The sequence below is a fragment of the Monodon monoceros genome, unplaced genomic scaffold, assembly GCF_005190385.1.
Source record: "Monodon monoceros isolate NGI ecotype Baffin Bay Population unplaced genomic scaffold, NGI_Narwhal_1 Super_Scaffold_3, whole genome shotgun sequence".
Lineage (NCBI taxonomy): Eukaryota > Metazoa > Chordata > Mammalia > Artiodactyla > Monodontidae > Monodon > Monodon monoceros.
The window spans coordinates 71,419,365-71,433,901 of record NW_021703780.1 but is presented as its reverse complement, the minus strand read 5'-3'; the positions used below and the strand labels follow the sequence as shown (position 1 = coordinate 71,433,901).

Genomic DNA, 14,537 nt, shown 5'->3' with positions numbered 1-14,537 from the left:
AAGCCCGCGCGCCTAGAGCCCGTGTTCCACAACAAGAGAAGCCACCGCAATGAGAAGCCCGCACACCACAACGAAGAGTAGCCCCTACTCGCGGCAACTAGAGAAAAATCCGCGCGCAGCAACGAAGACCCAATGCAGCCAAAAATAAATTTATTTAAAAAAAAAAAGAATTTACACAACTCTTACAAAGAAAAACAATGGATGAAACAACCATTAGGGCTATGATGACTGTTTCTTGGAGACTCTTCTAAAATTTCCCGCTTCTAACGGGTGATTTTTCTTTATCTAATTACTGATTGACTTAACAATTCTATTCTTTTTTTTTGCAGTACGCGGGCCTCACACTGTTGTGGCCTGTCCCGTTGAGGAGCACAGGCTCTGGACGCGCAGGCTCAGCGGCCATGGCTCACGGGCCCAGCCGCTCCGCGGCATGTGGGATCTTCCCGGACCGGGGCACGAACCCGTGTCCCCTGCATCAGCAGGCGGACTCTCAACCCCTGCGCCACCAGGGAAGCCCAACAATTCTATTCTTAAAATCAAGCTGCAAAATCTTTCAAGAGGTGTTGATAAAAATACCACTTCATTAAACAAAAGTTGGCAATCATACAGAAGTGTAAGGAAAGTTTTTGGGTTCTGTTTTTGTCACCTTAACTGAAAGCAAGGTTAGGGAAATTAACCTATTTTCATCAATGGCACTCCAAGCAATTACCAGTAGCATTCGTACACCCACCCTCCTTCCACATACACCTTGTGTTTTCCAGTCTCTATCTCCTACAACTTCCCCTTTTATACCCTCTTCCTTGAGTCTGATTCTCTAGCCTATATCATGGGCACTTTTACAGATATAATTTAGCCTTCCCGTTGTACTCAAGGATTAAAAAAAATTTTGCCCTGACATCTGGCAAAATAAACAAATTAATACATTATTAATTGGGAAAGATCCACAACCAACAACTGCTTTTCCCTAAAAGATAAAGTAGGAAATACTTTTTTAAATCCCACAATCTTATTTAATTAATGAAAAGTTACCCTTTAACTGATAGGTTTGCCTTTTTTTAAAAAATAAATTTATTTAATTAATTTTTTTGGCTGCATTGGGTCTTCGTTGCTGCTCACGGGCTTTCTCTAGTTGCGGTGAGCAGGGGCTACTCTTCATTGCAATGGGCAGGCTTCTCGCTGCGGTGGCTTCTCCTGTTGTGGAGCACGGGCTCTAGGCATGCGGGCTTCAGCAGTTGTGGCACACAGGCTCAGCAGTTGTGGCACACAGGCTCAGCAGTTGTGGCTCGCGGGCTCCAGAGGGCAGGCTCAGTAGTTGTGGTGCACGGGCTTAGTTGCTCCACGGCATGTGGGATCTTCCCAGACCAGGGCTTGAACCCGTGTCCCCTGCATTGGCAGGTGGATTCTTAACGACTGCACCACCAGCGAAGTCCCCAGATAGGTTTGCCTTTGTTAATCACCATCGTTATTATTATTATTAACAGTATCTTCATTATGGGGCTTAACATGTTATGTTCCCAACAACACATTAAGTGATCTACTTGTACTGTTTCATTTAATCCTCACAATAATCCTATGAAGTTGGTTTTCCCCAAACCAACAAACGAAAAAACACTGAAGCACAGGGGGGTTACGCAATTTGCCCAAGGATATATTACAAATAAATGGCAGGGGCTTCCCTGGTGGTGCAATAGATTCCATGCTCCCAATGCAGGGGGCCCGGGTTTGAATCCTGCTCAAGGAACTAGATCCCACACGCATGCTGCAACTAAGAGTTCACATGCCACAACTGAGACCCAGCACAACCAAATAAATAAACAAATAAGTAAAAAAAAAAAACAAAAAACCCACAAATCAATGGCAGAGCTGGGTCAGAACTCAGAGATCTTTGGCTCTTAGCCTCTTGGCTAGAGCCTGTCACTTTCCTAATGCTCTTGTGGTTTTATAACTTTGATGTAAGAGGTCTATTATTTATTCATTCAACAAACATCTGAGTTTTTCCAAATATCTGGCATTGTGGTAGGGAAGAGGATAAAAATAAAATCTAAAGCAGACGGACACACAAAATTACAAAAGCACTAAAGCAGTTGAATATAATTAACACAATCATAAACACTATTTACAGGAGTTACTCAGTTTTCCTGGGTAACTCCCTTGTATACAGGAGGTATACATGTTATTAAACTCCTGTTGATGTTGTTTTTTTCTAAAAAAAAAAAAATTACTACTTATAAATCAATCTGGATTTGGCTGCTGAAAAGCTTTCTGGGAGATTTCTACAGTAAAAAAAGATCATAAGAACAGCTACTTCTTTACGACGGGTGTCCCTTCCTCATTCACCTCCCTTCTTGTTTCTGTGTGTCCCCCAAAGGCCCAAGGTTCCCAAACTTTTTCAGGATCAGCAACAACATTCTATGCATTAATGGTCTTACATTTCTGAGAAGAATCAGAAATGCTCCAAGATGAGATTTCTGGCCTGTACACACATTAACTTAGATTTATTATTACCACACTAGAAAAAAGGCATGTCTCGTAAACCCAAAGGTCACCTGAGAAGAGTGTGGATCGGTAAGAATACTGGAAACTATTATCATACTTAAAAACAGGTTGGCAGTTGGTTGCCCGGGCCAGTAATCCTCAGGGCTTCCCTTGGTACGGGAATTCAGTCAAAGGTGGCTCAAAGAGCCATGTCAGCTTCAGTATCCATGGGGGAGAAAAGAGAAGGCCATGAGGCCCAGACTAAGGAATTCGAGAGAATCTGGGTAATCTCTTGGTTAACCAACCCCAATCCCAATCATTATACAACTAGGAGAGCAGCAGGATCATGCAGGGTGAAACTAAGGCTTCCTTATATAATCCAAAACTTAGGGTCTGTACTGGGAGATCCCTTAATAGCCCAGCCAGAAGCAAAGGCATTTCTATACAAAGAAACCTCCACAGGCTGCTTTTGCTGCTAATTTCCGAGAGTTGCCTGGTATTGGTCCACTGCCACTAAAATGCGTAACCTAGTGAGCTGAACTTATATGTCAACTTTTCTTGTGTACAATAAGGCAATTATAAAAGAGACTAAATGCTGGGTGGGAGAGGGAGGGGATATGGGGGTATATGTATACACATATAGCTGATTCACTTTGTCGTACAGCAGAAATTAACACAACATTGTAAAGCAATTATACTCCAATAAAGATGTAAAAAATAATAATAATTTTCTCTAAATGAGAAATGGATCAAAACACTTAAAAGTGAATCTTTGGTGTAGCAGCTGTTGTCATGATTGCAAAAAAAAAGGAGACTAAATGCTGACAATCACAGATTTATCAATAAGCCACCCCCAGACACTTTATTTTAAAAATACTTTTATAAATGCTAATTTAATTCCTACCCATTTCATTCTAAACAAGTAAATATCAAATAAATGTACTTCTTATTTAGAAGTGACACAAGTGAAAGAATTTATTATATGCACTGCTCATCTTAGCCCCACCCAAAATTTCTAGAAGAGTCCTAAGAACCTGGGGATATTTACTGGAGAATGAGGAGGGCCAGAAAATGAGGAAATTTACAACTGCTACCATATGATAACAGAGCAAACAGGTAGTTCTTTCAAGAAAGTTAATATTTTTAATCTATTTTTAGTTTACATTAAAAGTGGTAATGAGTTTCTATCAGAGACATCAAGGTAAACACAAAAAAACCACAGCTGTATTTCACATTCTACCACTTATTGCCTTGCCTTCATATAACTTTGATTGATACAAACTATTTTACAACTTAAATGTTTTTCTTTAAAGCACTGGCACCAACATCAACATTTTAAATTTTAGTTCCTGATACTTTAGAGAACCTATCTTAATCTTTTAAGTTAAAACTTAGTTTTAACTAAAGCTTAAAACATCATATAATACATGATTTTGTGGCAAAGGGTGAATCTGATGCCCTGGTTTAAAATGTCTTAAAAACAAGTTAAAATACCTTTTAATAGGGACACTTTAGCAAAGGGTTCATTTAGGTCTTGCTCATCCATTTGGGCGTCTACAGAGGGGGGAAAAAAGATAATTATAAACAGTAAACTCTATTAGCAAGCTATCACTACCAAAATAAAAAACTGAAATTTATACAGCTATTGTATTTGGATCATTGAAAGTAGTTTTTAAATTTATCCAAGATTCAAGGGAGTGACGTGATAAATAGAAGTATTGCTTTTTCCCCCAAACACAAACTTTGAGATCTCCACCCACACTAACCTGCATACCTAAACTGCTTGGTAGGTAACAATAACATCTACAGATTTATAAATATTAGGTTAAAACTCACCTGTAGTGTCGTCACTACTTTTCTCCTTGCTTGGACTCAGGGTATCTGATAAATCAGATTCCTTTGCTCTTGCCTGGTTCTCTAAGAAGAAATAAATAAATAAATAAATAAAAGTAGAATCTCTTTACAATTAAATAGCTTATATCAATAAAACTGCTTCAGGCTATGAGTGCTCTAAATCTACTGGTATGCAAAATACTTTTAAAATTAACTGAGGTCACTGAATCTCTTACTTCTTCACCACTCTAGTCCAAAATGGAATGCTGGTTATTACACGTAGCTCATATTAAATTATAATGTGGATCATGATTGCTGTGTAGAGGAGGGCTGGGGCTTTTGTTCAAGGCTGTCCACTGGCCAACTGGAAACAAAAATGAAGCAAGCTTTGCTAAAGTATTCAGAGACCTGCAACAAATATAGCAAAATTCCCAGGACAATGTAGATACTGCATGAAGATGATGAAAGAAAAGGATTCTATTATATAAAAACACTAGTTAGGTTGCCTTAGTAATATTTATACTCATGATAAAAACTCTTTTTAAGAAAATCACCATTGTCTTTTATAAAAGTAACATTTAAAACAAGAAAATTAACAGCCTTTTATATCTAAAGAAAGTATTACTGTACCTGAACCACAGGTCTGAAATTCTTTGCTTGAGTTGATGTTTCCTTAAACTCAAGGACCATTCTCACTACCTGGCCTATTCAAGCTATATTAAGATATAGCTTAAGCTCCATTACCTCTAAGCAAGTCTTCATTTCTCCAGCATGTTGCTCCTTTTTATTTATCTTCTCTGGGACATAGGGTTTTATAATTAATCATGTTCTATTTTATATCATTCTCTGTGTATACATATATTTTGTTTCCTTACTGAGATTATAAATTCACTAAACATATAATTACTTTTTATAATGTTACGCACTTAACTATACTGTTTGCGGTAATCTGTATCAAAAATTTAAATGTGTACATCCACTTCTAGTACTTTTCCTAAGGAAATAATAGGCAACATATGGTATATATACATAAGGACGTTCATTGCAGCATTGTTCATTATGGAATGGAAAATATCCAAGATATATTCACTACTATTAAGTAAAACTAAAGTCTGTTAAGCCATGTATAAGATGACCCCCTTTAGACTGAAAATGGCTATACACTTAGCTATGAATTTTTTGTTGTATATATTCATTCAAGTCTAGAAGGATCTACAACAGAGATACCATGGTCATTTCTGAAGGGAGGGACGAACATTTATTTTCTAACTTCACATTGTTTTATACATTGCTTGAAAAATTATAGCGAACATATAATTGTTTTCATAATCAACTAAATCAAAAGATATTTTTCATTTTAGAAAGTCAGAAACATATTTAAAACCAATACTGTCAAAATAATTAATATTAAAATATAACTTGTTCCATTAAGAACTATTCCATATAAGAATAAGAACTAAGCTATTCCATATAAGAATACATTAGAACTTATGGCTTCACTTGTGAAATGAGTGATGGATTACAAGAAGCCTTTTGCTTCCTTTCTCACTGCCATTTCTAGTCAAAGGCCAACTGGGAAGAGACAGTGAGTTTTTTGTTCTTTTTTGTTTTTTGTTTGCGGTACGCGGGCCTCTCACTCTGTGGCCTCTCCCGTTGCGGAGCACAGGCTCCGGATGCGCAGGCTCAGAGGCCATGGCTCACGGGTCTAGCCGCTCCGCGGCATGTGGGATCTTCCCGGACCGGGGCACGAACCCGTGTCCCCTGCATCGGCAGGCGGACTCTCAACCACTGCGCCACCAGGGAAGCCCCGACAGTGAGTTTTGATTAGAAGTGAAGTCACTGATTACTGAGGTCCATGGGAATCTAATCTGTGACCTCTGGTGCATTCACAGTGTACTATAGTCAGACATTTCTGAATGTACTAGTTTTGATCACTAAGTTACAGTCTCAAATAAGGCAGGCTAACACATCTTGTCTATATATAGAAAGAAAAGAAACCACTGTGGGAACAAAAAGGAAAAGACAAAAATGACTCTTTCCTAATTTTAATATTCTTGGCAATTTTATGATCAAGATACAGAGGGAAACCAAGAGGAACGCATTTTCAAAAGTATTCTTCTGTCTTAGAAGGAAATTTTATTTCCTATTTGGAGTAGTAGCCAGGAAGGTAAAATTGCCTTAGAGGTGGGACTATCTTCCATTAAGATCTTACTAGAATATAAGCTCCATGAGTACAGGAATTTTTGTTTTGTTAACTGCTATAATCCCATTGCATAGAACAGTGCACAGTACATAGTAGGTGCGCTAAAAAGAGGACCATTAGAAACACAATTTTACTTTGAGTAAGAAGGCAAGTTTTTAGTAAGTCAAGTCATGGTTCACCATTGTTGTGTCCTGATACTAGAGTTATTATATGGAGGCAAACAAAATCTATTCAAGATGAAACACAGGACACAACAAATGAATGGTAGAGTCTCTACTGTTCAAAACATCTACTTTTCAGCTACGAAGCAGCACCCAACTTTCCAGTATTAAAAGTCTTTACTAGCTGATTTTCTGTGCAGTATTTAATCATTAAAATGCATACCAATAGTATATAGAAGTAAATGGAGGAACGGCTACCAACATCAATACCAAAACTGTTCCCAAACTGGCAAGTCTACAATAAGGTGAATATTTTCACTATATCTTCAAGCAGACATAATGACGGATGGGCAAGACAAACACAGACCACTTCCTACACCACTGGAACCATTATTTGCAAAGAAAGCAAGGTCAAGGATCAAGGGGAAAAAAAAAGGAGAACTAACATTTGTTGGACAACGGACCAGTGCTTCCTGCTTTATAAGCAATATTTCATTCAATTCCCACAAGATCCTCTAAGTTATATACTGTCAATCCCATTTTACAAATGAGGAAACTGAGGTTTAAAGAGCTAAAGTAAGTTGCCTGAGGGCACATAGCTAGTTACTAGTAGAACCTGGAATTAAAAGCTACTGTTTGACCTACTCTGTATTCTTTCTACTTCCACCTTGAAATCTACTGTAAACTGCAAGTTGAGTTAGGACTTAAATAGAAGGCATATGCAACTTATGATTACATTTTTCATTAGGTGCAATACCTGAAGGAAATACCACCAAGGCTTGTAACAGCTGGTGATTGGCAATTTCCAACAACTGATATTTAAAATCAGTTTTAAATATCATTCCATTAAAAACATCAGCAATGAAAGCATTTAAAAAATAAAACAATCCAGCCAAACCCAAAAGCAAATACTGTAGAGCCAGATATAAAGCATTTAAAATGTAATTTATTTCAGCCAACTAGTTTGTCACAAGGATTACTGTACCTCTGCATGCTATCTGTGGGAAGTACCAGTAAAATGTTGACTGCTGATAGAAATATCTCTGGGTACATAAAACATCTGTTTTATCATTCTTTTTTTGGCCACGCTGCACAGCTTGCAGGATCTTAGTTCCCTGCCCAGGGATTGAAGCCGGGCCTGGTCAGTGAAAGCTCTGAGTTCTTACCACTGGACCACCAGGGAATTCCCTGTATTATCATTCTTTTGGGGGGGGGCTGTGTTGGGTCTTCGTTGCGGTGTGCAGGCTTTCTCTAGTTGTGGCAAGCGGGGGCTACTCTTCCTTGCGGTGCGCGGGCTTCTCATTATGGTGGCTTCTCTTGTTGCGAAGCACGGGCTCTAGGCGCGTGGGCTTTAGTAGTTGCAGCACGTGGGCTCAGTAGTTTCGGCATGTGGGGCCTAGGGCACGCAGGCTTCAGTAGTTGTGGTGCACTGGCTTAGTTGCTCTGCAGCATGTGGGAATCTTCCCGGACCAGGGCTCGAACCTGTGTCCCCTGCATTGGCAGGCAGATTCCCAACCACTGCGCTACGAGGTAAGTCCCTGTATTATCATTCTTAAAGGATGTATTCTATTCACTTGCATGGAGTTAGTTGCCATAATTTATTTAATAAATGCCCTTATTATTGGACACCTATGTTTTCCTTTTTTTGCCTTTAAAACAACACAAACAAATGCGCTTGCACATTTGTCCAATTTGTTCCTTAAGATAAAAACTTAGAAGTGAAATTGCTAGGTCAAAAAGCATGTTCTTTAAAACTTTAAATACATATTTTATAGCCAGATTTCAAAAGGAAATCATAAGATTTTCAATAATGACATCACATAATTTCAAGGAAATATATTCTAATTCAGAATGCATTAAATAGAAGCACTTGGGTAGCAAGATACTTTAATTATAAGAAGCACTGATTTTTTTCTAAGGCTCTACTTCTACATCAAAGTATTGGCTATTTAGCCAACTAATCTGAATAGGTATTTAGGTGGTGAAGTAAAAGCTATTTTAAAATCTGTTCTCATCTCACTTTAATAAGATGAAATAAATTGCCATAAGTACTAAAAATAGTTCACTGTTCTGAAACTCAATGCCTGTTTGCCAGAACAATATTAGTGATGCATATTTTATGCATTCTTTCTCCAAATATGGCATCTGCCATGCACAAAATTCCAAATGGAAGCCACCAGATATATGAAATAACACTATCCTTTTAAATATGTTTAAAAGCCAAGTGGATCCAGTTACTTTCATAAAACAAAATGTAATGAAATGGAGTATTGCAAACTTTTATCACTCATTGTTTTAGCTAACCAAAATGATTGTTAATTTAGTTTTAAATTTTATACTGGTATGTTCTTCTGATGAAAGTCCTAGAATGAATAATGAGCATATCCCACTAAATTTATTTGCACAATTTCCCTATACATAAAAGTGACTTGACAATACGATGCTTTAAAACTCACTTTTCTTCTCTAAGCCTGACAATTGTAACAGAAAAGAATCAACAGAATAAATTACTTCAAGCAATTACAGGACTGTTCATTAAAAAATATAAGGTTCTACGTAATCACTTTTGTTTAAGTCAAATTGAAATGCTAACAATTAAGATAATATTAAATATCATAAGGACTATTAAAGGTATGATAACCAACAAAATGGAACTGCAAGCATTTTTCACCTGTTTCAAAAAAGATTTACATTGCGTTTGATTAAAATTTTGAGATCAAAGCTGAAAATAATGCTGGAAGTGAGACAGAGAGATTGCAACACATCTTTAATACCTAACGAAACCTATTCCAAGCATTAAAAAAACCCCACACATATATACCCATTTAAAAAGAAACTTTCTGATGAACATATCCTTCTTAAAACAGAACTCCAACTATTTTATATTATTATCTGATATTGTTACTAGATTGCCATTTTGTGAGCTGTAAGACATAAATTGATGGTTAAAGTACTATGACCTTGGAAATGTATACTAACCTTCATCATCCAAAAGAGCTGTCAAAACCCACAGAAAAATGCCACAGAAACCCACAGAAAACGAACCTTTTGAAAGCTTTGTTTCTTCTACCACTTTGGTTAGATGCCCCTCGACGATCAGCTTCTCTGCCAAAGAAAATAAACGTTACTATCGAAGCCCAAACTGAGTAGCAAGCACTTCCCTGAGCTGGGCAGTGTAACACATTCCATGACCAAATTTAAAGATGATAACATTACTCCCATGACTAGGCTTGAACAAAAACTTGAACCTGGAAGGGGAACTAAGAGAACTGGAATGATACTAGATGAATCAGGTTAATGCAGAAATCCGAGGGTAAGGGAACTGAACTGCTTTCAGCTTTCATTAGCTTTCACCTTATTTTAAAAGCCTTGAACTTTAAAAAAAGGACTCAGAACAAACAAAGCAACCTTCTTTAAATCAAGGATATTAAGTTGAAATAAAGGAATTCTGAGAAGGTATTTCATTTAAATAAAGAAGTAATACAAATTATATTATATTAACAGTTTACTTTTCCCTATTGACACAATTTAGCAGAGATGCCTATATGACATGTTTCAGTAAAATGAATAATTTTAGAAGAGCTAATTACTGAAAGAAATTTAAAAAAAACTTTTGCTTTTGTTTTATGGGGGAGTCTCTGCAAATGTATAATGTAGTTTCTTTATAATTTATTTAAGGTCAGATTTTCATATTCTGCCTTTCAGTCAGGAGGATAATATATCTATTCTGTATACACCATTATCTGATTCTATATGTCAGTTGGTCTCCTTCATTTTACACTTTGAAGTATGTGAAATTTCTCTATTCTTCTATCCCTCAACTCACTGCAACTTGGTCTACACCCATTACTCAACCACTGAAACGGCCCCAAGATCACTATAACCTATCTGCCAAAGCCCATGGTTCCTTTTCTTAATTTTCATTTAACATAGGCTCTTTGCAGCATGTGGCACTGTTTGCTCCTGCCTCCTTGAAAAATAGGAAGTCGAAGTAATAAATTTAGATAATTTTAAAAGGCATTAACCCTACAAGGTATGTAACATAAGCTGTCTTACCCATCCTCTGTCCTACTCCATTCCATTCTTGAAAAATCACTTCCTACAAACACAACTTTTAACTTTTAGCCATTTCTTCTGGTATTTACATTTATATTTCTAAATAATACATTGCTATTTCTGAATTTTTCCATTTTAGGCATTATTTACTGACAATCTCTTACAGACGATTATGCTCTCAGATCCTATTATCATCCTCATAAGAGTTAAATTTTGTCCATCTGTAATCAGTATTTATATTATGACTATTATCTATACCTGAGTCATATAATATGCGATAATTATATTTCTTTCCTTGTACAACATTTACTATTTTGGGAACTTACAATGCCCTCTTTTGTTTTGCTAATTTTTAAAAGTATATCTCAAACACAGCCCAAGTTCTTATAGAACCATAAAACTCTCAATATCCTCAAACATATCAGGCAGTCTATCACATTATATATCCCTGTCTCTCCCTTCTCCCGGCCCTTTAATCTCCCTGCTCCAGTCTGAGGTGTATCCTGTACAAGATCCCCTGCCCCCAGATCCCAAATCTTCCTTTTCCTGTTTTATTCCCTTGTTTTAGTGTAATATATCCTCTGATAATTTTCCTGATAAGGGGTGGGTAGAAGGTAAATGTTTTGTAACTTTGTTCCTCTGAAAATGTTAGTGTTCTACCCTCACATTTGACTGGTTTGACAGATACATAATTCTACAGGACATAATTTTCCTTCAGAATTTTTTTTTTTTTTGCAGTACGCAGGCCTCTCGCCGTTGTGGCCTCTCCCATTGTGGAGCACAGGCTCCGGACGCGCAGGCTCAGTGGCCATGGCTCATGGGGCCAGCTGCTCCGTGGCACGTGGGATCTTCCCGGACTGGGGCACGAACCCGTGTCCCCTGCATCGGCAGGCGGACTCTCAACCACTGCGCCCCCAGGGAAGCCCCCTTCAGAATTTTCAAAGCATTATTCCACTATCTTCTAGCTTCATACTGGAAGGTGAGTCTAATGCCAGTCTGACTCTTGTTCCTCATTATGCACTGTAGAAGCTTCTTGTGCTCAGCAATGCCTGGTTTGCCTGTCCTTTCTGGGCACCTGAGAAGACTGCACATTCCAAGTCCCTAGCACTCAGGAAGGTCCATGTAACCGGTTCTAGCCAGGGCCAAAGCATTTAAAAGAGAGTACAGTAGGATTTTTCTACACTTGTTCTCCCCCCACTCTAGAAACTATGTGTTCAGATTAGCCTAGATTCCTGAGTAACAATATAGAACAGAGTGTTCTCCCTCACCATGGACATGTAGCATAAATGAAAAGTAATGTTTGTTGAATTAAGCCATTATGATTTCAGGATTTATTTGTTGCTACATTATAATTTAGTTTATTATGATGAATAATACAGTATGAGATCCTTTGTTTCTCTCTGGCAATTTTCAGAATCTTTTCTTTATCCCTGGTGTTCTTAAATTTCATATACCTCAGTATATGGTCTTGTTTTTAAAAACTGAGGTTAAATTCACATAGTGTATTAATTTTAAAGTGAACAATTCAGTGGCATTTAGTATATTCACAATAATATAGAAGCACCAACTTCATCTAGCTCCAAAACATTTTCATTATCTCAAAAGAAAACCTCTTATTCATTAAGAATTTACTTCCCATCCTCCAAAATCTCTTACCACTCAATTGATCATTTTATATTTCTAAAATTAGTCTCTACTCTCATTCCCCTTGTCCTTGTGTCCTATGTCTTTTATAATATTTTACTATGAATGGATCCATTCACCATATTTAATCAAAAGTTTACTGCCTCCCTTTTAAAACTCTTTTCCTTTGACTTCTAGGATACTACTCATTTCTACTTCTTTTATGTGCCTGCTCATTCCTTCCTTCTCAGCTTTTCTCTGACTTTCTTTTATTATATGATCTAAATCTGTATATACAACTCAACAGCAAGAAAAAAAAAAAGACAAAAAAATATCTGATTAAAAATTGGGCAGAAGATCTGAACAGATATTTTTCCAAAGAAGAAATACAGATGGCCAATAGGTACATGAAAAGATGCTCAACATCACTAATCATCAGGGAAATGCAAAGCAAAACCACAATGAGATATCACCTCACACTTGTTAGAATGGCTATTATCAAAAAGACAAGAAGTAACAAGAATGTGGAGAAAAGGGAACCCTGGTACATTGTTGGTGGGAATGTAAACTGATGCAGCCACTATGGAAAACAGTATGCGGGTTCTTCAAAAAATTAAAAATAGAACTATATGATCCGGCAATTCCACTTTTAGGTATTTATCTGAAGAAAACAAAAACACTTACTTGAAAAGATATATGTACACCCATGTTCACTGCAGCATTGTTTACAATAGCCAAGGTAAAGAAACAACTGAAGTGTTCATCAATGGATGAATAAAGAAATTATGGTTGGTATATACAATGGAGTATTATTCGGCCATAAAAAGGAATAAAATCTTGCCATTTGTGACAATATGGATGGACCTCAAGAGCAATGTGCTAAGTGAATTATGTCAGACATAGAAAGACAAAGACCATATGACCTCTCTTATATGTGGAATCTTAAAAAAAAAAAAAAAAAAACAAGCTCATAGATACAGACAGCAGACTAATGGCTGGCCAGAGGAGGGGAGTGGGAGGTGGGAGAAGTGAATGAAGGGAACACAGTGTTTAAAAAGGGGGAGGGGAGGTAGGCAAAATGTAGACTTCAAAAGCCTCGTGTGAAAAAAGTGATAGACTTGACATATAAATTAAAACTTTCTATATGATCAAACTCACCATAAACAAAGGAAAAGGGCAAGTGCAAACATGGAAAAAATATTTGAAAAACAAATAACAGATATAAGGTTATTATTCGGGCTTCCCTGGTGGTGCAGTGGTTAAGAATCTGCCTGCCAGTGCAGAGAACATGGGTTCAAGCCCTGGCCCGGGAAGATCCCACATGCCATGGAGCAACTAAGCCCGTGCGCCACAACTATTGAGTCTGTGCTCTAGAGCCTGTGCGCCACAACTACTGAAGCCTGCATGCCTAGAGCCCATGCTCCGCAACAAGAGAAGCCACCGCAGTGAGAAGCCCGTGCACCACAACGAAGAGTAGCTCCCGCTCACCGCAAATAAAGAAAGTCCACATGCAGCAACGAAGACCCAACGCAGCCAAAAATAAATAATAAATAAATAAATAAATTTATTTTAAAAAAAGGTTATTATTCACTCCATTAATTCATTCATTGAACAATTAATTAGGGAGTGCCTACTATATGCCAGACACTGTCCTAGGTGCTGGAAACACTAGAATGAACAAATGACAAAATCCCTGCCTCCTGATTCTTACATTCTAATGGTGCGGGGAGGAACAGGCAATAAAAAAATAAACAAATAGTATGTCAGATGGCAGTTACAGAGAAAAATAAAACAAGAAATGAGGAAAGAGCCTGTGGAGAAAGCAAAGATATGACACCTTCCAAAAATGAGTAAGAAAAAATCAAACACAAGAGTAAAAAGGCCAAAGAACAGGAACACAGAATTCACAGGCCAAGAAATGCAAATGTCCAGTAAACATGAAAAATTCTTGGTCTACCCACTAACGCAATGCCACGGCATTATTTGCCCATCAGGTTGGCAAACATTCAGTACTGGGAGGAGTGGATAAATGAGTAATCTTGTGCCCTTTCACAGTGGAAGTGTAAATCAGTATCATTTTTTTTTTTTTTTTTAGAGGGCAATTTGGCAGGAACTATCCAAATGTTGAAAGCACGTGCCCGTTGACCCCACAACCCCTCTTCTGTATATCACACTGGAAAGAGAGA

At 37.5% G+C, this 14,537-nt stretch overlaps 1 protein-coding gene across 23 annotated transcripts in view; it reads right to left on the bottom strand.

Annotated features, from left to right (window-relative positions):
* SLMAP (sarcolemma associated protein) overlaps nt 1–14,537 on the bottom strand; it is a 149,790-nt gene that overhangs the window by 26,059 nt on the left and 109,194 nt on the right. For all 23 annotated transcript variants that reach the window (XM_029243651.1, XM_029243666.1, XM_029243664.1 and 20 more), the window contains 3 exons: nt 9,718–9,777; nt 4,312–4,392; nt 3,970–4,029 (listed from right to left, as the gene is read on the bottom strand). In XM_029243651.1, coding sequence (XP_029099484.1) covers nt 3,970–4,029; nt 4,312–4,392; nt 9,718–9,777 — 201 coding nt within the window. The remainder of the gene's footprint in view (nt 1–3,969; nt 4,030–4,311; nt 4,393–9,717; nt 9,778–14,537) is intronic.